The 27775-nt window shown below is 38.5% G+C and overlaps 1 protein-coding gene across 1 annotated transcript in view; it reads right to left on the bottom strand.

Annotated features, from left to right (window-relative positions):
• Window positions 1–27775, bottom strand: part of tmem255b.L (transmembrane protein 255B L homeolog) — a 47216-nt gene that overhangs the window by 5629 nt on the left and 13812 nt on the right. The window contains exons 4-6 of the mRNA XM_041581285.1: window positions 15995–16137; window positions 14165–14227; window positions 8562–8651 (exon numbers count right to left, since the gene is read on the bottom strand). Coding sequence (XP_041437219.1) covers window positions 8562–8651; window positions 14165–14227; window positions 15995–16137 — 296 coding nt within the window. The remainder of the gene's footprint in view (window positions 1–8561; window positions 8652–14164; window positions 14228–15994; window positions 16138–27775) is intronic.

The following is a 27775-nucleotide window of genomic DNA, read 5'->3' on the forward strand; positions in this document are numbered from 1 at the left end:
ATCTGTAAACTGTTTAGTCCCTGTCCTCTAAGTCACACAGTAAAGTCACATATGGTGTCATTCATAGTAGTATCTGGGCACTATTAAGTGTATTCTGACCACAAGACATACAGTATGAAGGAGTTGAAAAAACATTGAAGTGAAATGCGCTGTAACCAAGGGTAATCTACTAGCCTGCTGTGCTTGAGATAATGACCCTGCTCCATAAATCCGAGGCTATTTACTGTAGCTAAAGCAATTGCACATGAAGTTCATAAGCACATAACTGAAATGTATTCCCTACCCAAGAGCCTGGATACAGACACATGGACTAATGTATGTATTGTGTGCCTGGCTTATCTTCAAGCCACATGCTCAAGTGAAAGTCTGAAATGTCACTTTCATTGCCCATAATTCATTTACATTTATATCATTAATATAACTCAGAGTAATGGGCACCTAGTTATGCACTACACAGGTTCAAGAACTATTATTTGGTTTGCCTGGGACCTGGGGGGTTTGGATATTTCTGTAATTTTGTACCACCTTAAGTCTCATGAAAAGTATTTAAATATGAAATAAACCCAGTAGGAGTATTTTGACACCAATATGGATTCAGGCAGCGGAGGTACCATCAAAATGCAGAGCTGTCAACTTTTGAAATTGCTTTAAGGGGGAATTTGCAGCGCACGCAGCCGGAAAATTTCCAAAGTTGCCGGAAATGCACTGCACACGAGCACTTTGCTTTGCTGACATCACTGAAATGTTCTGCGCATACACGCACCTGATTTGGGACAGAGCAGAAACTAGTAACTCCCAAAAATAAATGGGGGAGTTGAGAGCTGTAAAAATGGACTCTATGGGAGATGTCCTTCCTGTAATCTGAATAATTTATTTGTCATGGGTTTTTGCAGTAATTTAGAATGGATTAAAATAGACAGAATTTCTCTGTCTAATGGGCAATTAAATGTCAATATAATTTTCTATTCCTTTTACACCACCAATTGCTGTGTTAAAATTGCATATTTATAGTGATGAGAAGCAGTGAAGGCAGTGTAAAACACATAACATACCTGCTTGGTTGGCGTCTCTGCTACTTTTGGCCCCTAAGATGTAAGATCCATCCTACGTCTAGCTAATCTTAGTACAATGTCCACTGAGGTCCTCTCTTACCCTAGGGCTCTCTTCACTGGGACCTTCCCAAACACTATCCTCCTGGCACCATCCTCCCTCCTCAAAGAATCCCAGAAAATTAACATGGCCACTCCCCTAACTGATACAGATATGAGATCCGTTATCTGGAAACCTGTTATCCAGAAAGCTCTGAATTACAGAAAGTCTCCCATATACTCCATTTTATCCAAATAATCCAGATTTTTAAAAAATAATTTCCCTTTTTCTCTGTAATAATAAAACAGATCCTTGTACTTGATCCCAACTAAAATAAGATATACGCAATCTGGACGCTAGGGTCCATATAACCCTGCGTTGATTTGAATAAGAGACTGAAATATGAATAGGAGAGGGTCTGAATAGAAAGATGAGTAATAAAAAGAAGCAATAACAATAAATTTTAAGCTTTGCAGCTTGTTTTTAGATCTGGTCAGTGACCCCCATTTGAAAGCTGGAAAGAAGCAGAAGAAGAAGAAGATAAAGGCAAATAATTAAAAAAAATATATATTTAGTTAATTAATTAAAAAGTTGCCTAGAATTGGTCATTCTATAACATCAAAAATGTACCTAAAGTTGAACCACCCCTTTAAGTGCAACACCAACTGCAACTGCACTTGCCATACAATGAAAAAGACATAATCAATAAACCTTGTAGCTTTGAAGCTGCTCTGTACTCATGACAACTACTTAAACTACTGTCATTCATTTTTATGCACAAATCTTTGCATCCCATACAGGAGGCACAAAAATTTGTGCTGACACAAAAGAACAGGGTAGGTTGGTGGTTGCCCTATTCAAAAAATACCCTTAATAAGTGTTTTAGGCTGGGAAAAACAGATGAAAATAAATTGTAACTAAACAGGTTTCATCTGTGCAGGACTAAACAGTTTCACATCTCATGGACAATTTCTACTCCGGCTGTACTGCATTGAAAGTCACAGTTAACTGTTCAATGAATGACTCCCATTTATACATGTGTCAATGCTTGTGCCTAGCTCTGCATTTTCTCTAATTGCCCTGTTAATGTCAAAAAATATATTGAATTCACTGTTCATTGCAAAATAAATATTAACTAATAAGATGTGTGTTAGCTATCACTGCTGCTATTTCCCATTTGTAATTTAAGGGTAGTATCTTTAATATGTTACCTTAAACCAGTCCAGTTATTGCAGCTTCTACTGCAGTGTTTATAGAACTGGGCGGCTGTACTTCTCCAGAGTGCGAAGAAGGAGAGGCAGGTTAGGGTATTAAATGTTAGTTAAGGGGTTTAGTAAAAAAACCCCTGAGGATGATTGTCTATAGTGTTTACATAAATTGTTAATATGAATGCAACGCAGATATGCAAAATAAAAGAATAGGTTGGAAGATAAATCTTCTGGGATGGTTTTCTCTGTTCAACAGGAGTATTATAGTCAATAGTAGTAAAAAAATAACATCTAAGTAGTATAAGATCATATCTAAGGATTTATGTTCTATAAGGGCTGGGACACACTGAGAGATTTGGGGAGATTTAGTTGCCTGGAGCCACATTTCGAATGCCTCCCCTCGCTCTGCGCCTGGATAAAATGAAAAGTCGCCGGCGCTAATCACACACAGCGATTTGTTTTCCGAAGTCGCCCGAAGTTGCCTCACGAGGAAATAAGGCAACTTCGGAAAACGAATCGCCGTGTGTGATTAGTGCAGCCGATTTTTCATTTTAGCCAGGCGCAGAGCGAGGGAAGGCATTCGGGGACGATTGGTCGTGGAAAGTCATGGCAATTAGTCGCGAGGCGACTAAATCTACCCAAATTGCCTAGTGTGTCCCAGCCCTAAAGGTTGGTAATAAAACCTTCCTTGCTTTTCCTAAACAACCAAAGGACTGTCCTGCTACATTAGGTTGCTGCATTCATATATAGAATAAACTGACACCAAGATGGTGCCGCTGTGCATTGCAGAAAAGTATCCGGTTCCAGTTAATTATTAGTGGTGCTTGCGAAGCAAAGCATCACTACTGTTATCTTGCAAACTTATTTTTATTCTTCTTCCGTATGAAAGTTTGGCGCGTAACTAGTCCCGCACCGTTTGTCCTAGACCCATGAATGAGGTGTCAAATCGTGCGGCTTAATCGGGAATGGGGTGGTATGACTTTTCTAAGGGGTGGGTGGTTAATTGCCCCTTGCAGGGTCAATTAACCACCCCGAAAAGTCCCATAGATTAACATTGAGGCCAACTTTTGACGGATTCTAGCGCAGAGAGGGAATCTTGTAGAAACGTTAAATTTACCACATTTGAAGAGGTTTGCGACCTGTGTCAGATGATACCCCACACGAGGGTATAAGTTTTACCCCCGGGGCAGGAGAGGTCCCCAAATTTGCCCCATTGACTTATAATGGGGAATTTATCGAATAATTAGTTTGTCGCAGACCCATGAATGAGGTGTCAAACCGTTCAGCTTATTCGGGAATGGGGTGTTGTGACTTTTCTGTCCTATTTTGGGGACCCAAAAAGTGAGCGGAGCCGCAAACAACCAATCAGATTTTCCCTATTGACTTCAATGAGAAAATGTAAACAGCTGTAATTCTCACAGTAATAAAGCCAGAGCTCCCAAACTTGGCACCGTGGGTCACTGGGTGACTGCAGCCAAAATTTACAAAAAGTGGGCGGAGTCTACAACAGCCAATCAAATTTCAGCCATTCAATTAAATAGGAAAATTTTAAACTGCTGCCGCTCTTAGACGGTTAATGGCAGGGTCCTCAAAATTGGCACAGTTGGTCACTGGGGGACTGGGATTAAAATTAAGAAAAGTGGGTGGAGCCAAAACCAACCAATCAGATTTCTTTGATTGGTTTTAATGGGAAAAATTAAGAAGGCTGCCATTCTCTCAGTATTGATGTCAGGGACCTTGAATATCACAAATGTGGTCGCTGGGGGTTTCCACTTCAAGTTTAGAAAAAGTGGGCGGAGCCACCAACAACCAATCAAATTTCATTCATTGATTTTCAATAGAAAAAAATAGAAATGCTGCCATTTTTACACATTAAATGACAGCATTCCCAAACTTTGGTATGTCACTGAGTGACTGTGGTTCACAATTAGGAAAAAAAGGGGCGGGGCAACAACAGCCAATCAGATTTGGGCCTGAGTTTTGCCACGGCAAGCACCACTCACATTTTCTTCAGGAAATGTACCTCTCTAGTTTAACTAATAATGCACTATCCTGGGGTAATAATTTAGCAACTTTATTCAATGTGAGATGTTTAACAAATTGGCACCTTCAGTATTTACTTTACATCTCCCTTTAAGGGTAAAATTCCTACAGCCAATATTATACCTTCCAATATTTGAAAAATGGAAAGAGGCACACGGTCAACTTTATAGCACAGGGCAAAATGTTTGACCATGTCCATTTTGTAGCCCCCCTAAAATACCACACCTAATTAACCAAGATCACCCCTTTTTTATACAGCTGAAACAGCAGCACCAGGAGTAAGAAGCACTTGGTGCAGCAGCAGTTTAATCAGACATACTATGGCCCCACATTTCATGATATAGTGGGACAGTTGGGAGGTACTATTTGGTATACACATGAGTGGCTGGAACAATGTCAAGTGTCAGACTGTATTGGCACATGCACAGTTGGAGCAGTATTTCGTTTAGTGACAAATGCGCATGCCCCGAAAGTTACGGAAATTAAAGAAGGGAAGAAAGAGGACCCAAAGAATACCGAAACGCCCGGGAGCTCCAGTGTGCTGACTCTGCAAAGAGAGGTATTTAAATGATATGGATAAATGATATTGATAAAGGGCCTAGCCCGAAACATGTTGTGTCTGGTTACATTCCCAATAAAAGATTTTGCAGTCTAAGAATACTGCTGTGGATTTGTCCTGCATTTGGATTTTCACTGATTGACTCGATTGGGGCATCAACACAGGATACCCCGCAGGATAACCAATCAAGCATATAAACGGTGAGCTGCAGTTCATCTTTACTTACAATTTAAATGATATGGGGCATTTACATCTGTTATCACCTGTATGGGGAGGGAGGACTATGTTGGGTAGGGGTTTTTATTAGGGGGGGGTTGAATTCTCCTTTAGGGCAGAGACACACGCTGCTATTTCGGGTGATTAATCGCTACTTCTATGGGCGACTAATCTCCCTGAACTTCCTTCCCGCCGACTAGAATGTAAATCGCCGGCAGGATGGCACTCAGAATGCTTCGTTTTCCGAAGTCGACCGAGGTTGCCTTACAAGGAAACTTTGGGAGACTTCGGAAAGCGATCTGAGTGCCATCCCGCCAGAGATTTACAGTACATTCTAGCCGGTGGGAAGGCAGTTCGAGGAGATTAGTCGCACAAAGAAGAATCAATTTGTCGCTGGCCGACTAATCTCCCGAAATAGCAGCGTGTCTCGGCCATAGGCATTACAATTACGATCTTTCATGGAAAAGATCTTTCCAGGAAAGATCATTTGTTTCAATACACACGTGCAGAGCTGAATTGTCAGATATACAGGTAGAAACAATAAAATTCAACCTGTATCTGACAATTCAGTCCTAACAATGGGCGATGTTCGGTTGCCTTCAAAGGTGCCTGATCAAAAATTTTCCAGCCAGCCCGATTGACAAGTCTTCTGCCGATATTGGCTGGTTTGTCTCCTACCATACACGCACTGAATATTATACGAAAATTTGTTTCTCACAATATTATTGGTGCATCTATGGCCACCTTTATGTGGAATAGAGGAAACAATGTTAACCTTAAAGGTTACAGATAGTCTAAAGCAGGGGTGTCCAAAAGGTAGGTTGGGATCTACCAGTAGACCTTTAGTTGGTGATCAGTAGATCTCAAGGAACTGTCAAAAAACAGCTTGACTAAAGTACCCTTCTTTTCATTCAGATATTTATGCTGTTAAGGTTACATAAGAAATAGTTGTTTTTTAAATATAGTAATATAAATTCTTTTATAAATCAATTTATTTAAGTTATATTTTCCATGGAACAGAATGCTAACAGTGATATTATGGATGTAGATCATAATGGGACAAGATCACTGACCAGGCTATTAGTTTTAGGGCCAGATTTATTGAGGGTCAAATTGAAAATTCGTATTCAATTCAATTTTAACTTTTTTACTGGTCAAAAGTGTCATATTTGACTAGGGCGTTATCCAAACTCGATTTGAGTTTTTTAAGAATTCGAATTCCACTATCACCACCTAAAACCTGATGAATTGCTGTTTAAGTCAATGGGAGAGGTCAAGGGATCATTTTGGCGATGTTTGCAGCCTTCCTGACATTAGTGTATTTTCCTGAGAAAAGTTAGATCGAATCAAATACGTTTTGCGTTTTCAGGTTGTTTAAATTCACCAGATTTTACTAATTTGATTTTATTAATACATTTCAAATTTATGGGACTTTAAAAAAAACTGACATGAATTCGAAATTCGACCCTTGATAAATGTGCCTCCCCGTGTTGTAAATTCATTTTGCATTTAGGCAAAGACCTGGACTAATAGTTCTGTATAGCTCTGACCTTTGCTGTCCTTAAGTAATGAAACTCAATAGGATTACAAGAAAGGTAGCAGGGAAATGTATTTAACTGAAACACAGGAGAATAAGATGACACACTTCACAGAATGGATACTACATTACTGAATTGTCTTTCATCAATAGAGGTTAATAGCCTTTCAGCTGGTGAACTCAAACAATAAAATATATAGCTAGCCAGAATGTGATTATTAAGGGTATAGAACAGCAGGAGTTTTATGTTGGGCAGATGATGGTATGGTATATACTTTATGTTATGTTAAATGCTGACTTTTTAAAATACAAAAAAAATCAATGACCCCTTTAAGCAATTATGTTACCCATTATCCAGAAAGCTCCAATCATCTGCCATAGATTCCATTATAATCAAATAATTCTAATTTAATTCTCTGTTATAATAAGACATTACCTTGTTCTTGATCCTAACCAAGATATAAGTAATCCTTACTGGAGTTAAAGCAACCAGATTGGGTTTATTTAATGTTTCAGTTATTTTTAGGTAGGTATAAAGATCCAAATTACAGTAAGATCCATTATCTGGAAAACCCCAGGCCCCATGCATTCTGGATTACAGGTCTCAAACCTGTATTATTGTCATTCCAGTGACCAGGATTGCAGGATATGAAGCGGTGGTGGTCTGCTTCCTCTATACAGGGGCCTGGGAGGGGAAGCTTCACAGATGAGCAGCAGGCACACAAACTTACGGGTGACCTGCGGCTCACAGATGACTCCTGATTTTGTAGGGCTCATCATCAAACATTTAATTTGCAATTCCCCAGAAATAGCAGTTCCCTTGGTCTAGTGAACTTAAAGAGCACTGGTGGTTGAGGTTCTGTTATTAAAAAAAATATAAATGCTATTAAGTATACGGAAAGGAACTGTGGATGTTCCATTTAGGCAGGTTAAGTATTCTATATATATTCTATTCTATATATATTCTAACAGATAGCCCTAATACAAATGTGTGCAGTGTTGGACTGGGGGGACCAGGGGGGACCAGGGGCCCACCAGGGCTGTTGCCTCCTCTGGCCCTTATTCCATCTGAAACCCCCTCCTAATACTCCCCCTCGCCCCGTTTGTACATTTTTTCTTCTCTGGGTCGCGACCAGGGCCAGAGAGAGAAATCAGGGGCATTGGCAATAGTTTCATGCAGGGAACAGGTCTGAGCCGGCGGGGCTAACAAGGGCCAGAGCCCACCAGGTTTTTTTCCCAGTGTCCCTGTCAGCTCTGGAGAACACACTAGGCAGATTTGAAAAGAAATGCGAGACTTTGCATTTCGAGCAGAAATCCGCTAAGGCGGATTTCTGCCCCATCTGGCCCTAACGTATAGCAGCCCTGGCCCCCTAACAGCTTCTAAGCCTCAGTGGCCCTGTTCTGGTAACAAACTGGAAAGTTCCATCCCTGATCTGGAATATGATGCAGGAAATCCAATTACTATTACTATCCAATTACCTATTTATTGTTGCTAATGAGATACAGTGAATAGTTTGTCCCTGTAATCGATCAAACAATACCATTACAATAAAATGGGCTGTAGTCGAAACTGTGTGAAAAATTACATTAATGTGTAATTCTGTTAAAAAATACTATTAATAATTTTTTTACATACAGCACATTGGTACAATGTTTAGTACTGCTGCCTTGCTTTGCCTCCAGCCACTGCATGGAGTTTGTTTGTATGTTGTGTCTTTGTGCTCCCACACTACAAAAACATACATGAAAGTTAATTGGTTCCTGATAAAATGGAACATGATAGAATATCTGCTTATATGCAAACCCATAGAAGTCTCAGCCAAGATAACACTGGCAAGCAAGTTAACTCATGAATCATTAAATAAAATTTAACAGAATTTAATAGAAAAGTGAATTATAAAATACTTACAATATGTCGAGCTGCAAAAACACCATCAACAATAGCACAGGAGAAAGCTGCTACAACCCCAAAGCTTATAAACACGATAGATGCTACCAGCTAGGAATAAAGAGACATATTGTTCTTGTTAAGGAGCAATACTATCACAAGCAAAACATCTTGTTGTACAATAACATATATGTCTATCTTTTTTAAGATTGTGATCTGTGCTGGATAATCCAAAAAAGTCAGGGGTTTCGGATGACAACTCAAAAAAATTTGAGATTTGGATGTCAAATTCAAAAAATGTATAGGATTAGAAATGTCGCACAATTTTATCAAGACTTTTCCTGCACCAACTTTTTTCTAGCTCATTATTTGATAAATGAGTTCAATTCATGTATCAGAGTTACTGTAGGTCACCTTTTAGTAAATACCCCCCTAAATAAACCCAATAGGCTTGTTTTACCTCAAATAAGGATTCATTCTATCTTAATTTGTATCAAGTACAAGGTTCCGTTTTAATATTATATGGATTGGTCTGAGATGGGGTACACAAATGCGATTTATTATGGGAAAATCCGATTATGCAGAATTCTTAAAAATGCCAATGCTTCAAGCAAAGGAAAGGCCTGCTTTAATGCAGTTACAGGGCTTCCAGCAGCAGTTTGGGTAGAGGTAGTATGGGTAATAAATGTACTAAATACAATTGCTGTAGGACCTCGCACACCCTGCCTGTAGGCGGTACAAAGATGTCTGGTGCACACAGATGGAGGCTCAGCCACCTCCCAACAGTGATCCAATGCAAAAAAATGCTGAAACACTTCAAGTGCAACGTTTCGGGGCGGACCCCTTTGTCAAACATCAGTTCTACATTTTAGTATTTATTAACTTGTCTGCAAAAGCTGTCTGCCAGCTGTGTTCTAGCTTTGATTGCCACGGCTGCTATAATATGTAAGCTGCATTATCCTATGGTATAGCTGAAATATATGAGGACGTCATTGATTTTTTGATCTACTACAGCATGCTTGTATGTTCCAAGGAGATATTGCATGTGCAGATCAATAATGAGCTTGCACAGACTCCTAATGCTCTGCAATGATAATAATGTTATTAATTAAGCAGTCACATCACTCTAGGTTACTTTTTTATGTAAAGGCTTCGGTACAAATTATTAAAGGAGATGATGACCAGAGCCCTTGGGATCACTTTCAATCTATCATTTCTCATTAAGAATGCAGGCGCCACTCCCTGGTTTCCAGTATCACAGAAGTTTGGCCTCTAAAGGCTCATATTTACTGACTGCTATCATATTACTAAACATGGCTGATCCACCCACCCCTTTGATTTGATTATTGCAATATTTTTTTGGTAAAATATTTCACAAATACTGGGTGCATGTCTTAGTAACATGGCAACTTGAAGATTCCCAAGGCAAGTAGGAGATGTGCAAGTTTAGAAAAGGGGCACGACTTTTTAATAGAACTGTATCCCAATCCTTAGTTCTGACACTTGCAGGTGGAGGTTTAGAGAAGTATTTCTCATTATTAAAAAAGAAATTGCAAGAACCAGGGTTTTCAAAAGGCATGTGTTTTGAAGCTGAATTATAAAAGGACTGATGCAATGTATCAGGGAATTCCAGGGAAGCAGAGCAGTATGGACATATGAACAGGTATTAATGGAAGCAGTGAAAAGTCCATCATGTCTTCTGCAAGAAGGGTTTACTTATATGAGGTAAACAACTTTAAAGAAAAATTAAACATATCTTAAATCTAATATGGTAATGACAATTTAGAGGCAAAGGAGGAAAAGTAGGTAAGGAGATTAGTAGCTGCACTTTACAGCAAGCAAGGCAGCCATTATAGGCATGCTAAGCAGCATATTTATTAACACTGTAGAGAAACATAAGATTGTTGCTTTTGTTTTCTTGTTTACTTGTAGGTGACTGTTCAAATCTAATTGCTGATTGGTTTCTATCGGCAACAGCATCTGTGATGTTTGCCTCCAATGTTAATAATTACACCCCTAAGTACGATGGGACGCCAGGAAATTAAGGGGGTTATTTATTAAACCTTGAATTTTTGTGGTAGGGTTTTTTGCAGACAAAAAAATATATAATTTTTAGATATTTATTATACCCCGATGCTGCAAAAAGCCAGAATCCAAAAATCCGCCATCTCAGACATGTCAAGGTGCTGTATGGGACAATGAGAGGCACCTATCCCGAACTGAAGTTATCGTGGTTTTCGCAGAAGTTATCGTGGTTTTCGCAGGGTGTAGCCTGAAAATCCGACTTTTTCGGGGGTTTGTGGCAAAAACTCAAACAAATCAAGCAATTCGGGAAAAAAGCCTGAAAAATTTCAGTGATTTAGGTTGCACTCAATTTTATTGAGTTTTCCCACTATCTGATTGTCAGATTATTTTATTAATAAATAATTTCAAATGCAGCATGGGTGTTTGATCATGTTTTTTTTTTTTTATAAAATATGAGACAAATTTGGATTTTAGTAAATAACTGTCCGGTGTTGCAAGGAGTTGCCACAAGGAATTGAATCAGGGTCTCTATCATAAGATCCCACATCAAAGGCTGATTACTCAACCTCTAGGCCAACTGCATCTTGTTTAGCACAGATTTGCAGCTACCAAGACATGACATGCTAAGTGAATCGCTGTTCTGCAAAAATGTTTTATTATGAGAACTGTCATAGATCCAAACATTAGAAACAATTGTGATGTTGGAGGTGTAAATATTTCTAGTGAAAACAAGGGGAAACAGCACTATAAGGAAGTATAGAGTGTACAGGAAAACTCCTAAATCTTTACTACAACCATAGATTAAACGCGCCGTCAAACCTTTCACGTTCTCATTCAGTGGTTCCAAAACTGTAGGACTGGCCCTCAAAAATGATGGGGAGGCTTGAATCAGTGGAGAGGTCTCAGCCTGACGGCCAGTAATGTTGAGATTTGGAGAGCATGTCTATTGCCAGGGCTGAAACTTGGGGTAGGCAGAGTAGGCGGCTGCCTAGGGTGTAATCATGGGGGGGGTGCACTTTTAAGGGTATTTTTTATTTTATTTTTTAAACCCTGGTTTGCAAGACCTTTAATAGTTTTGAATTTTATAAACTGCTTGTTTCAATCCCCTTTTACACTCCACACCGCCCTCTTGGCAGCTGCTAGCACAGGTAAACAGATGATATGGGGCAATACGATGGATTTTGGCTTCTGCTGGCACAAGTACAAATTTGGGGGTAATATTGTGGATTTTTTGGCTGCTGCTGGCACAGGTACAGATGGGGGCAATATAAGAAATTGGCTGCTGCTGGCTGAAGTACACAGATGTTTGGGACAATATGATGGATTTTTGGCTCCTGTTCAGCTACAAATTAGGGGCAATATGATGGATTTTTTTGGCTGCTGCTGGTATAGGTTCAGATTGCGGGTAGCAATATGATGGATGTTTTGGCTTATGCTGGCACAGGAACAAATGGGGCAAAAGGATAGGTGCTGGTACAGGTACATGGGGCAGCATGATGGCTGCTGGCACAGGTACAGGGGACAACATGAATGGTAAGGTGGGAAATGGTAATGCAGGACTGGGTGAGGGGCACTGCTTGAAGCCCTTGCCTAGGGTCCCAAATACCTTGGCCCAGCCCTGCCTATTGCTCTTCTAGATACACCTGGAGGTTCAGCTTGACAGTCATTTCTGGTGAGATATTGGTGAGAACTCATTTGCTGTTCTAGATATTCTTGTAACAATGGCTGAGCCTGAATGACTGATTCACTGATATTCTCATATATCTGCAATCTGGACAAATAGTCAAGATATATCTGCAAATCCTTGCCAAAAGTTGGAACTCCAAGGGGGCTTGAACTGAAAATGCTTGAAGACCGCTGTTCTAATGGAACACGTCCTATACCCTAAAATGTACCCTTATCCAGCTATATTGAGGAATACTGGCCTCTTCTCGCTTGAAAAACTTTTACCCATATAATTACTTTCCTGTCTCTTAATAATGAAGTGGTTGGTTAATTATACATCTAAAAGAAAATAGGAAACTTCAGGTAAATGAGGGCAGTTGCGTTAGTTCAGTACAGGTACAGTCATGCCACCTAAATGGAAGGGACACTGCAACTGCTTCATGATGCATGCAGATGTTTACTGAACATAGTTATATAAATGCGTGTACATATGAAATACCAGTGTTGAGTTCAATGTTTTGGACATCATTATGTTTACTGTATGTGTAGAGTTTGAAATAAGCATTAAGACATATTAATATTTATTGATATATTAAGGAATATTTAGGATTAACCATTCATAAAGTTTCAAGACAATTGAAACTCAATAATGCAATGGGCAAAGTTAATTGTATTGTCATTGAATTGGGTGGGTTCATTATTGATATTTAAAGGGGTTGTTCACCTTTAAATTAACTTTTAGTATAACGTAGAGAAGAAATTCTGAGGCAATTTACAATTGGTTTTCACTTTTTATTATTTCTGGTTTTTGAGTTATTTAGCTTTTTATTCAGCAGCGCTCCAGACTACAATTTCAGTAGTTGCTAGGGTCCAAATTACCCTAGCAACCATGCATTGATTTGCATGCGAGACTGGAATATGAATAGGAGAGGGACTGATTAGAAAGATGAGTAATAGTAGCAATAACAATAATTTTGTGGCCCAACAAAACCTTTTGTCTTTTAGATGAGGTCAGTGAACCCTATTTCAAGCTAAGAAGAAGAAGACAAATAATTAATAAGAAAAAAATGAAAAAATGAAAGCTAGGGAATTAATGCATCCTTTCCAAAAAACTACAAAGCATATTTCTTCCAAACAGCCATTTTATTTTATAACAACAACCAATAGTGTTGCTTTATTAGTATTTCTAAGTCTGGCCATTAATAAGCAATTTAGACCTATGTTTTACAGCCATAATTCTCATTAACGTGCTAACACAAACTTGATTTTACCACTTCTCTGTACACATGCTTTTAAAAAGTGCACACACATGTTTTTAAAAAGTTTATGCAATTTTTGCGCAGCCAAAATTTTTTTAGAGGGCACTCTGTATAACTGTGGGTATAGTTTCCATTTTGCAGTCAGTGTCCACTATAATTCTAACTGCATCCAAAATGTTAACAGAATCAACAATTCCTGGTTCAGGATTGTCATGAAAACAATTTGGGATCATGTTTCAGGTCATTAGGCATTAGGCATGGTCATAAACACTGTCACTTGTATTTACATCTCCCTTGATAGTGAAAATGGATAGGCAGAATCCTCATAAACAACATTATTCCATTCTGTTTTCTAAAATAGTTAAATATTATTCCCAGAGGAGAAAGATGACATTAAATACGTCTGTGCAATTAAATTTGTGATCCATTTCATGCTCTGTTGGTACATTTCATGCCTCCTCTGTGCCTTTGTGATTCCTCACTTGATAGCATACTTTCATCTCCAACTTCAAAAATCACATTTATATTAAAGAAAAAGTACTATTTCTTCCTCTTGAGAAATTAAATGTAGAAAATCTGTTCCCCACCCCCCAAAAATCTCAAGTGCATAAAAGATGTGCATTGTATATTCTGTGCTACTTGACATAGAAGACACAAATACCCTCAATTACATACCATTTGTTTTCTATTTTCTACAAGATGGATTCCAATAATACCAAGGAAAGATCCAAACCCAAGCTGAAACATCAAAACACAATAGTTAACCAAATGAATTGATTCAGAGTCCATGACATTTGAAGGTAATAGTTTACAAGGCAGATGAAGTTCAGGTGACGTGATTACAGGTGTCTGGAGGCCTGTCTCTAACAAGTAATTGTACTTCCATGTTATTTTGTAACACACACACACACTTTCATGTTAAGCTGTTTTCAAGATGCAAGTGCAAATAGCAACAAATTGGTGAAGACCTGGTTGGCAGCCCACAATTATGGTTGCTGATGGATAGAGTAATTTTGCCAACCCAGCTCTCTATTAAGTCTGCCTGTTCCTCATTATGGGGTCTTTTCATAAATCTGACATTGACTGTTCCCTCATGTATCATGCTGAGAGTATTGGGTTAATATTGAATTAGCATCATGACCTGACCAAACAATGCAGGGGGACTTTCAGGCATAACAAAAACAGGGGAGCTGGGGGAAGCTACTTCATTCCATCATGGCCAAGCACAGCAAGAATATATGTGGGTACTGGTCACAGTTTATAAAGGGAGGCTTCTGCTGGAGCCTTTAGCAGTTTAATCCCAGAGCCAATATGGCTACATGACTAAAACAATAGGCAAAAAGTATATTGAGCACAAGCCATATTAATTGAACGCATGGGGTGTACTGCCACTTTAAATGAATGTCACATTGGCAAACTATTGCCCTACGATTGCAATACCCCAGCATTCAACTGGGACACATTGGCATATTCTGGATGACTTTTCCCTGCATCTAATGAAAAGCAGTCTGCACTTACTCTCATAGACATATGAACTGGGAAAGAAGACAAATGTGCTCACCATTGCCTTAGCAATAATTTCACTGCAGGGGGAAAGGAAGAACAGAAAACACTCTGATTATAATTGTTACTTGAAGAAAGTCTAAAAGAAACTTTGAAAAGCAACAAATAGTGTCTTTTCTGTAATTACCTATTTCATTTTTCAATGTGTAGAGGCAGAGATTTGGCTTACCTCACTGTTGCCAGCACATATCAGTTATTGAGCTACTACAATCTATTATAATTGTAGCATCTAGCCAGCGCTATGTATTCTACATTTTTGGTTCCTTGTAAGTGCAATGCAGGATCAGCTTGTGATACGCTGGATAAGGGTTAAACCATATTCATTGTTTTCTAAAAATATATTTTACAAGCGTGTTCAATTTAATGATAGTGTTCTCATAAAGCTGAAATGTGATATTTCTTTTAGGGCTTTACAGCATGTAGGAAAATCTTCCGAATTTGCACCTTTGTGCAATTCATCAAAGCAGACTGAACTGGCAGGTTGATTCTAGGCTCATGTTCCTCAGAAGGCTACCTTTGTGAACAGTCCTATAATATTGTACATCATTTGGCTCCTAGCATGTGCACTTGCAAACTACCTGCCGTAATCCCCTCTGGTGTCTGTTGTCTACTGCAGAGCACAGGAATGTAAAACTACATATGCACAGAAAAGTAAAAATAAATACTATGTGAAGAAAGACATTTGCCTTTGTTGTATTTATTAAGTAAATTTATATGTTTCAACTTACATACAAATCCAATTTAATTTAATAATTGTATTCAATTGGCCTTCATTTTTTTCTTTTTTATAGTTTTTAAACTATTTGCTTTCTCTTTCTAATTCTTTTCAGTTTTCAAATGGGGGTCACTGACACCATCTAAAAAACAAATTAGTCCTTAAATATATTTTCTATACTATGCCCCTTAAAATAGTTGGTAAATATCCAAATGAAGCATACTTACAATAATGCCAGGATAGTAACCTCCCACACTTATATTCTCTGTCCTTGTAGTTGCCACTAGGCCAGTTGTGAGTATAAAAAGTGACAAGACAAGAAGGGAGATTGCAAACCAAAGGGATGTCCTTTTCCTTTTAGCAAACAGTCCTATGAATAAAAACAAGGCACACATATAATAAAGAAAAATTGTTAGAACTACTGCATAATAAACAGGTGAAAAATAGCATCAGTTAAAGGGGTAGTTCCCCTTTAAGTTCACTTTCAGTATGTTATAGAGTGGCTCAGGGCCGGAACTAGGGGTAGGCAGAGTAGGCACGTGCCTAGGGCACAAAGCTTGGAGGGTGCCAGGCACGTACCTTTCTCCGCTTCCTACCCCTAGTCCGGCTGAGTGCGCTCCTCTCCTCTTGAGTCCTGCGTACTGTTTGTGTGCATACACATGCGTGCGCGTACAGGAGGGGAGGAGGAGAGCATACCGGAAGGGGGTGACGGGCCGGTCATCTCTCATGCACGTGTACTTCCTGCACGCGCGGTGGAGGGGCGCCACGGCTGGCTGGGTTGCCTGGGGCGCCTGACCGGCCTGGCCCGGCCCTGGAGTGGCTAATTCTAAGCAACTACAGGGAGTCCTTGAGTTACATACACCTGACTTACAGACAACTCACACTTACAAACAGAGGCTATTGTAGTAATGTACTGTGGTTTGCTTGGCCTTTATTAGCATTGAGCTTTAATAAACCACCTGCCGTAATCCCCTCTGGTGTGTGTTGTCTACAGCAGAGCACAGAAATGTAAAACTACATATGCACAGAAAGGTAAAAATAAATACTATGTTAAGAAAGACATTTGCCTAAGTTGTATTTATTAAGTAAATGTATATGTTTGAACTTACATACAAATTCAATTTAATTTAATAATTGTATTCAATTGGCCTTCGTTTTTTTATTTTTTATAGTTTTTAAACTATTTGCTTTCTCTTTCTAATTCTTTTCAGTTTTCAAATGGGGGTCACTGACACCATCTAAAAACAAATGCTCTGTAGGGCTACACATTATTATTATAGTATTACATTATAGTATTATTATTGCTACTTTTTATTACTAATCTTTCTATTTAGGCCCTCTCCTAGTTACATCAGTTACATCAGTTACATCAATGGGTGGACAATGGGGTGGATTCTTGGGGATTGTGACAAAGAAGGTAAGAATGAGCAGGAATAGGGGCTGATCTGTAATACTGGCATAATGCTGAGAACAACACATGAGAATGATAGATATAGATTTATAGAGGGATATTATATATGTTATATATAAGTCCAAACAAGAAAAAGGCAGCACTCAATTAGTCAAAAAGTGAAAAAATTGTGTATTAAAAATGATAAAAGTTGCAACATAAGTCACCTGTTTGTAACAATGTTTCCATCAGCAATGCTTTGGCATGCATTGTGCCCTTTCTCAATCTTAACAAGTGGTCACATATCACAGGTATAAGCCAAACATTTAAAACACTCAAACAGGACATGACATTGGGGTTACTCAGTAACGGATGCAGCAGTGTTTTTAACCCTTTCTGTGTCTCCCTTAGCTTGAGTCAAATCTCTATCAGGGGTGAACCTTTAATTTATAGAAAAAGCTATGTCATAGTCTCTGTTCAGACCATTGGGTGCTAATGTATTTAGTTTGTATATTCACCACTCCTCTCTCTGCTTTAACTTCTGCTCTCTATCACCTCCATACTTGAGTGGTGGAATCCCTTCCAATACAATAAATTTAAATTGGTCTGCATTGTGACCCATATCATTAAAGTGTTTCGAAACCAGCAATCTGTCATTCCCCAAATTAATTGAAGATTTATGTTGTGAAATACGAGACTTGACCATCTGGGTTGTCTCTCCTATATAAATGTAGCCACATGGACAAGTTAGAGCATAAATTACATATTTGGATGTACAAGTAAAATGTCCTGTTCCTGGGTGTATAAAGTCTCTACCCCTAATAACATTGGGACATTGTGTACAGCCAATACATGGATACATACCCATGGTTCTCAATCCCAGAAATGTATCAATCTGTCTCGATTTTTTTCTTAATTTTAGTCGAAATGACCATACGGCCAATTGTATTGCCTCTGCGGTATGACATCACGGGCGGTGCTATAAACTCTCCAACCTGGGGATAAGCTCCCTGTAAGATATGCCAATGGTGGCGCAAAACCGCCCAAATGTTCTTACTGGAGCTGCTATATTCAGACACAAAGGGAATACGTGTACTCTCTTGTTTTATTTCTTTTCTTGCTTTTTTTACATTGACTTTCCTTCTTGCTTGCTGTAACACATTTTCTGGCTATCCCCTCTCCTGAAATTTTCTGTGCATCAATTCTTGTTGTTTCTCCCTTTCTTCTTTCTTACTCACTATTCTGTCAACCCTTACTAGCTGACTAAAGCTGGCCATAGATGTTGAGATTTTTAAAAGATCCGATCCTCATCGTGAGACCACGATTTTCTCGGAACAATTGTACAAATTGACCATCAACTAAAAATACCAATTTGCCAGGAAAACAAAGGGGAACTGCCTGCTTGGCCCTGCAAACATAGATAGATTGCACTGGGACCGACAAAGATTTTTTGACCTGGCCGATCAATTTCCTGACAGATGTCGGCCGAAAAATCGTAAGATGTACGATCGTTCGAAATCCCACTAACCGCACAATAATTTCAAAGGATTAGTCAGACTTCCCTAAAATCGGTCGTTCAGCAAGAAGAATCGTCGCGTCTATGGGGAGCTTAATATGTATTGACTTCTTAGTGTGAGGTGGATAATTACTACGAAAGTGTAATATCTGATTGTGGTCAGTCGGTTTTGTGTATACTGATGTATCCACACCACCTTGTAAACTTTTGTATACAAGTACATCCAAAAACTGCACCTTCTCATCAAATATCAGTGGAAAAGAAATGGAGGATGTACCTTTTGCAGGTATTCGTGGAACCGCAACAGGGACTCAACGCCGCCCCTGTAAGAAAAAGAGGCCTGGCACACGGAGCAAGTTAAACCGGGGTCCTACCCCTGGTGTGTTTATTGCATCAACAACGTTTCGGAGGGCGTTCCCCCTTCGTCAGGTGATACAGACCATACGTGCATACAGATTAAATAGGTGAGTAAACCCACCCCCTCATTGGAAAAAACGGAAAAAACGTCCCATGTGTGTCCAATAGGTTAGAAAAAAATGTTTCCAAAAATGTTTCAATAGTCCTTTCCAGGTGATAGTCCATTTGTTACATATATAACGAAAAAGTAGCAAAAAATGTTTCCAAAAATGTTTCAATAGTCCTTTCCAGGTGATCATTTGTTACATATATAACGAAAAAGTAGCAAATCAATCTGCAAATACTTAAATAAGATGAAGGTATCAAAATCCACAGACTATATCAAACAGTGTTTGATATAGTCTGTGGATTTTGATACCTTCATCTAGTTTAAATTGTATACTGTTTCTTATTTAAGTATTCGCAGATTGATTTGCTACTTTTTCGTTATATATGTAACAAATGATACCAGCACTCAAACAGATTTATCCAGTGGTGCTGGATAAAAATGTGTTTTGCTTGAAATAAACACTATTGCTTCACAAAATAACAGTGTGTGCTGATCCATCGTGTTACACACACACATATATATATATATATATATATATATATATATATATATATATATATATATATATATATATATATATATATATATATATATATATATGATATCCCAGTGCCTAGCAGATAGAGAAGTGTGTACATTCATTGACCTCTCTTGCTGAGGTGAAGAAATAGTATCCATACCCAGTGGTCTATGATGATGGATGTTTAGAGCCAGGGCTTGGAAGAGTGTGCAGCTAAGATAGCACTGTGATTATTGCATGTGTATAATGGTGTTACATTTAATAATAAACTATTAGGGATTAACTATTAGGTTTATGTGTGTGAAAGTTTTTCAAGAGAATCTATTGTCCTCAAAAAATAAAAAAGCTAAGCGAATGTACAAAAAACAATTATTTATTGTTAGTGAATAATAAGGTAAAACATGGACAAGTCTGGTGCTGCATACACACGTAACATAGAAAAAGCTATAACCATTGTATAATCAAGCTATCTTAAACAGCTAATTAGGTATTTTGTAAGAGTGTAATCCAGTTTAACTCGTAATGTACACACTTGTGAAACGTGTATTAGTAAAGTGTCACAGATTGTAACCGATACTGTCGGGTAACCTAATAGCATCTGCTGTGCTACCATAGTTTCACCAATAAATAATTTATTCACTATCAGTTTGCTGGTTTCATCAGTAACCTTTTCTCTAAACCGTACCTGAATTCATAAGCTTTTCCTAAACATTCTTTCAAATGGCAGGTATCCATAGCATTATTGGATAAACTAACAACATGTTAGAGAGTAAGGCAGTGTATTCTAGTAGCCAAATTTATTTTCTAGGAAACAGAGCAAAGATAGAAGTATATAAATCCTCTCATATAATTGAATTATGGAAACCAGGAGGCATATTTTAGCAGCTGGTTCTCCACACAGGCCAGTCACCCCCCCCCTCCCCACACACACACATAAACACACACACACACACACACACATAAACACACCATCCGCAATACAAGCAGAAAAGGCAGAAAAGCAAAGCAGGGTTGTGTGTTTCTGTTATTGTGTCATTTGAATTGTCTCTGTTGCTAGATCATAGAAACATATTTTTCAATTTTCTAGGAGCTCATTGACTATTTATGTTTTCATAAACCAACAGATTTGCAGAAAAACAAGACCAAGAAGACCCAATGAGAACATCTGAACACCAATATATCAAACTAACTTTATTCTAATACATATGATTCAGAGGCAGCTGAACAAAAAACACCCATCACAGAAAAAAGATAATAGGCAAACTACAAATTTCATGGTAGAATAGCGATCTCCAAACTACGTTTTTGACTACAAAACATATATGAATGGCAGGTCTAACAATAACAAAGTCACACCACTGATGACAAAGCCTTGTTTACATTTAAACTACATTAAATTTACATTTAAATGTTGGTCTACACTTTCTAAAGAGCAATAGGTATGTACCAGAGTGCCCTTGTACCTCCCGGTTGGCCAGAGAGCCGGAGCTATTGAAATAACTGTAGGCAAGTGTGTGAGAGTGTGTTGTGTGTGATTGTTTATTGGCTTGTGAGTCTTTGTAGAAGCTTTGGTGAATCCATGCAACTAATTCCCCCCTCATATACAAATTACAGGTATGTGACCTGTTATCCAGAATGCTCGGGACCTGTGGCTTTCCGGATAACGGGTCTTTCTGTAATTTGGATCTTCACACCTTACGTCTACAAGAAAATCATGTAAACATTAAATAAACCCAATAGGCTGTTTTTGCTTCCAATGAGGATTAATTATATCTTATTTTGGATCATGTACAAGCTACTGTTTTATTATTGCAGAGAAAAAGGAACTCATTTTTAAAAATTTGGATTATTTGATTACAATGGAGTCTATGGGAGACAGCCTTTCCGTAATTCGGAACTTTCTGGCTAACGGGTTTGCGGATGATGGATCCCATACCTGTACTAGCATGAGAATTCCACACATTACAGTATAAGCTCTGGCATACATTATTGAAAATGTATTTAAATGAATATTACTTAATCAACAAATAAATATGAAATGAGAATTATGGGAGTCATTTATTATTAAAGGTCGAGTTTGTGAGCTTTGTGAGGTTTTTGTCTACCTCGAACTTACAATTCAAACAAACTTGAATGTTTGCTTATTTATGAAAAAATCTGAATGTAAAAAATTCGATTGAATGTAATCGGGGAAAAAAATTGAATACCTTGAATTTATCAAGTTCATAGGCAAAAAAAACCTTGAACACCTCGAATGTATTGAGTTTTTGAGAGAAAACCAGTGTAAAACACCCGAAAATCATGAAGGCAAAAAAACATCTTCAAATGGTTAAATGGATATCTGCCATTGACTTTTACATTAATTCGACAGGTTGCAGCTGGAGTATTTTTGGATTCGGACTTTTGGCAGCTTCAGGGCATAATAAATCTCGAAAGATGTAATTGTTTTTACCCTGGAAAAATTCAATTTTTTTTATGAAACTAACCTTGAAAAACTAACATTTTTCAAGAAAAGACAACTCACCCTTAAATAAATAAACCCCTTGAAAAAGCCCCATAACAATAAAAAGAAGACAGGTGGGAGGCAGTGGGTGTATAGAGAAAGAGGAAATTGATGGTCAGAGAGAGGAGTTATTAGGGATGCACCGAATCTTCTGCCCGGCCGAACTGAATCCGAACCTAATTTGCATATGCAAATTAGAGGTGGTGAGGAAAATCGTGTGACTTTTTGTCACAAAACAAGGAAGTAAAAAATGTTTTCCCCTTCCCATCCCTAATTGGCAAATGCAAATTAGAATTTGGATTTGGTTCGGTATTTGGCTGAATCTTTCGTGAAGGATTCGGGGGTTCGGTCGCATCCAAAATAGTTTATGTGGATTCGGTGCATCCCTAGGAGTAATAGATAAGAAAAGGATGTGAAGAAGGACATATGAAAATAAAAAAGTTCCTAATAAGGATGGAGTAAGATAGAAAGAAGGACATTCAGTTACCTGTAGAATCCAGCGCAGAAGCAGGGCTAGGGGCAGTCTGCATCCTGACAGATGTGACTGTGAAATTACCCTGGCAGCAAATTGTCCCTCACTCTCACACGTCACCCCCAACACAGCTACCCCCAAAGCTATGAAAAGCAGCCTGCTCTTCTCTCTGCCCTGGAGATCATACAATTCAGTACATGTGTTCTGTGTCTTTCTTCATGTGCCCGGCTGCAGTGACAAGAGGGTGTGTGCATGTATCGGTGCAGGAATAACAAGGGAATGTCACCAAGTGCACTGCCTGCTCCTCCTCTTGTATAGCTGGGCATCATTGTTTCCCAGAGGTCTCTTTTCATCAGCTCAGTTTACCACTTATTACCTTGGGTGTGTCAGTGTGTAACTGTAACAGTGTGTGTGTTATTTTGTATCTGTGTGTACTTCAGCTTCAGGTGAAAGTATACTACTCCCATTTGTGAGCTATGTATTTTACTTGCGTAAACAGATGCACAACAGTTACCTTTATGTGGCTACAGCATAAAGTGATAGGGTGGCAGTTATTTGTCCTTAGTTCAAAATACATATAAATACATAACACAATTTAGGTAAAACAGAATCCTGTATATGATATATTTGTCAGGGAGTTGCGGTCTATCAACTATACCAAACAATTTGAGCAGCTTTCAGAAGAAACTGAGAGTTTGAGTTCAAGCTGGCTTGCTGGGTGACTGACATCCTTACAATTAATCAAGAAAAGGAGACTTTTTTTTTATCAGCTAACTGAATCAGCCCGTTTGATATCAGAACAAAATAGCCAAATGTTTCCTTTGTAAAAATGAAAATGTTTCAGTGGTTTAAGGTTATTTGAAAATGTAATTGTATTGTATTGTATTTGTCTGTCCTTTTCTACACGGTTGGTTCTAACTCCTGAAACAATGTAGCAGGAGCCAGCTCTCCTCCAACCAAGCTTCCATATTCCGCGGTGACTTGCATACTTCTTCAAAGGTCGCTTAATCAGCAAGCATTTTTTTTAACATTATTTCAGTAGTGGGAATCAGCAGTGCTGAGAATAGGAAGCAACATCTCTTGGTTTCAATAGCAATTTCATTTACATACGACTTTAAGACCATAAAAAATTAGTAATAAAGATATACTGGAAAGTTGCTTAGAATTGTTCCTTCTTTAGTCAAACTTTTATTTTAGTGTTTACATTCCCTTTAAAGGGGTAAGTTATCTTAAAAGACGCTTTTAGTTTGTATTGCTATCTGGTTGCTCGTTATGATAACAACCATTCAGCAGTCTGGAAATCAAAATGGAATATGAATAAGAGAGGACCTGAAAAGTAAAATACACAAATAAAATAGGAGAACAATACAGTTGAATCTTGCTAGTTGATTTGTTTGTTGGTTGAAGTAAGTGACCCTGACAACCAGATAGGGCAGACCCTAATACATATAGAAATCTAATACATACTCATTAGAGAAGACATTACTTCCAATTTATTCATATACACCCAACCAGTAGATTTTACGGATGTCCACACAGTTGCACAGGCACTCCGTCAGGCATATGGGCAATGTAACCCAAGATCATACAAGTTGTACTACATAATGATCATTGCTAATAATACCTGTTTGTTTTTGTTTTGTTTTTTTAAATGTATGTACTTGTACAGATACTTAATTACAAAAGTAACAGGGGGGCAGGGAATGCACATTATTTCCCTCTTCTTTGTATACTTTTTTATTTTGCATTCTGACTGGCACAAATCTATGCTGATATTTGCACCTAGTGCTGCAGCTTTCTATTCAGCCATATCATGTTTTATTGTTAGTTGATGAACATTTCATTTTGTGCATACTATTTTTACATGGGTTCTCTTATTTTGGGGACATGGTTTGGATTCTGCGCTCTTGATGAAACAATATACTTGGTAATGCACTTTGTTTTTGTGTAACGGTACATTATGGGGCATCTGAAGTAAGTTGTGTGTTGGATCTTATGTTTAGTAATGCTTCTTCAATAATGAATGTGTTTGCTCATAGGCAAAAAAACCTGTTGGGATGGATTCATTGTTATGTCATCACTTCACTGAGTATCTTATTACTAGTTATTGTAGCGGCTGAAAGCAGGGACAAACATTTATGTAATCAGGAGTATTTCTTTGCAGTGCCATGCCCCTTATTTTTACAAATGTGGAGTGGGGTGAAAGTACCTGAAAAGGGGTCCTTACTGAATGTATTATACACAGAATCTCTAGAACCCTTTATTCATTTTTTAGTAGCTGTATGCACAAAATGTCTCAACATATTAAATATATTGATAATGGGTTGAGTGCAGAGGACTCTTGTATTTGTCTTTATGTATTTTGTGGTCACAGCCTCATTGCACCCCCACCTAATGGTTTTAAAAATTAGAAGTGAGCACAAGTTTCCCTTGTTTGTTATAAATGATAATATTAATATTGTAGGGGTGACCCTTTTGGTTGGTTGGACTGGTGATGAATTGGAAGAGGGTGGCAAAGGTCTTCTTCCATAATCACTTCCTAGGTATCAAATATGTTTGTACTTTGGTTTTACCACTCTCAAGCTATGGCTTGATGGAAAGGTTTAATAAAACCTCAAAAGCAATGTTGAATGGTAGGAGATAAAAATGGTAAACTGTGACTTTTTACTGATTAGGGAAACCTCTACAAGCCTCTACTGGATTCTCACCATTCAAGTTACTGTGTGATTTATACCTGTTGGATGTTGCCTAGTCTAGCCCCTAGAAGAATACATTGCTCAAATGCAGGAGTGTATTTTAAATTCCTAAGGACCACATGGCCCAAGCTCAATAGGATATAAAATAGATCTGCAACTGTAATCACCTTTCATTTTTTTTTCATACATCAAAGATTTTGAGATACCTACTGCAAACTGAATAGCCAAGGTTGACATGAAGGTTCCTATATTAGGGAAGTCCTAGGAGGCATCCTGAAAGGGCCAGAACTAGTGGGTAGGCGGAAATGCACATGCCAGGGAGCAACTGTCAGGGGACTGTAGGAACAAACCTCCTCTACCTTCCTACCCGTAATTGCAGCCTGTCTGTAACTTGCAGTGAGTGGGGGAGGGATTTGTTGCTGAGTGAGGTTGGGTGGAAGTTATCATTGGTTAGGTGATGAGTGGGTTGAGTGGGGAGTGGAGTGTCCTTACCTATCGGCCCAGCATTGCATCCTGGAAAAGAAATACCATGCAGCACAAAGAGCTTGATGCCCAACTAATGAAAGAGTAAGTTCCCACTAGACTGGAAAGTGGAAAAGAGTGCCTGGACAAATACTTATGAGGGGTTTTAAGATACTGGACATTTTGTGCAAACACTTTACAATGCTCACTACAGGGTAGCAGTCACTTGGCCCATTGGAAAGGTAAGCACAACTTGGTTTAATGAAAAAGGATCTAGAGGATCTGTGTTGGTTGTTTGCTGATCAGAGCCAATAGAGTGGAACTCGTTCATTAAAAGAAGCCTGTAGGTTGTTAGCATATTACGGTCATTCTGAAAAGCATTCTCGACAACGTAGCAATGTATACTGTATAATAACTTTGATTGAGAGCTCAAATCCATCTTTCTCAAGTGGCCTTACAAAGTGAGCAGTGGGAAAAGTATTTATGTGGGAGAGGTAAAGCCTAATCCTCATTAAATCATTGCAAAAAAAACCCGACAATTATGAGATACAATAAATGAGATTTTGCACTTGCAGTTCCGGTCAAAAAGTCTGTGTAAAGGAGGGAGGTTGTTGAGCTGAAAAGTGTGACCTAAGGAAACAATAAAGTCTCAGACAAGTGATAAAAGAGGTAAAAAGGAGTGCATGGGGAGGCTACAGTGCAATGGCTGAAGAGTAGAATGTCCAAAAGACCCCTGAATGAAGCAGATGTGGTTCTCTCATCTGACAATGAGCAAACAAGGGAATGGGTGCTAATTAAAGGCCCAAGGAAAGTATCTCACACAAAAAAGACTATTGAGTTGGTATTAAAAATAAAATCAGGTACCCCCTGCATGATGCTGTAATATGTAGTTTCCCAAGAACAAGGCTGGGTGAGTGTCCAAGTTGGCATGCGGACTGTAAAATAGAAGAAGCAACACAAAGCTCCTTTAACCAAGAATTAGAAGAGCATTACGTGGGTATGGGTAAGAGTAGGAGTACCCCAGAATGGAGAGGAGGTGCCAAAATAGGGCACATGAACTTTGACAGCTTCAAGACTCCTCCTGTATGGAGAAATTAGTCACATATATTGCTCAGGTGTGATTTTGGCCCATTGTTCTGCACATATCTTGATGGTTATGGGGCCTCTTCTATGAACTCTGGTCTTCGGTTCTTTCCATAAATTTTTAACTGGATTCAAGTCGGGTGATTGACAATTGAGATTTTCCTCGGCTGTGTTTTTGGGATCATTGTCTTTCTGAAATGTCCACCCTCATTTCATCGTCAGCATCCTGATAGATGGCAGCAGATTCTTATCAAGTACCGGTACATTTCTCCATTCGTCCTTCCTTCAATTATATGAAGTCTGCATGTACCATATGCTGAAAAACAGCCCCACACCATAATGTTCCCACCTCCAAACTTCAATGTTGGTATGGTGTTTTTGGGGTGAAGTGCAGTGCAATTTCTCCTCCAAAGATTGTGTGTGCAATGACATCCAATGACATCCAAAGAGTTTAATTTTGGTCTCATCTGACCAGACTAAATTCTCCCAGAATTTCACTGGCTTGTCCAAATGTTGTGCAGCAAACTTTAAATGAGCTTCAACATGCTTTTTTTCAGCAGTGGAGTCTTGCATGGTGAGCATGCATAGAGGCCATGTTGTTTCAGTGCATTACTTATTGTTTTATTTGAAACAACTGCACCTGCTAATTCAAGGTGTTTCTGAAGCTCTTCACGAGTGATCCTTGGCTCTTGGACAACTCTTCTGATTATTATTTTGACTCCTCTGTCAGAAATCCTGCAAGAAACTCCTGGTCCGGTTTAGGGTGAAATTATGTTCTTTCCACTTCTGGATTATGATGGAACATTCAGAAGCTTAGAAATACAACTGTAACCAATGCCAGCAGTATGTTTTGCAACAATAAGATTGTAAAGGTCTTGAGAGAGCTGTTTGCTTTTACCC

Source organism: Xenopus laevis, chromosome 2L (assembly GCF_017654675.1).
Source record: "Xenopus laevis strain J_2021 chromosome 2L, Xenopus_laevis_v10.1, whole genome shotgun sequence".
Lineage (NCBI taxonomy): Eukaryota > Metazoa > Chordata > Amphibia > Anura > Pipidae > Xenopus > Xenopus laevis.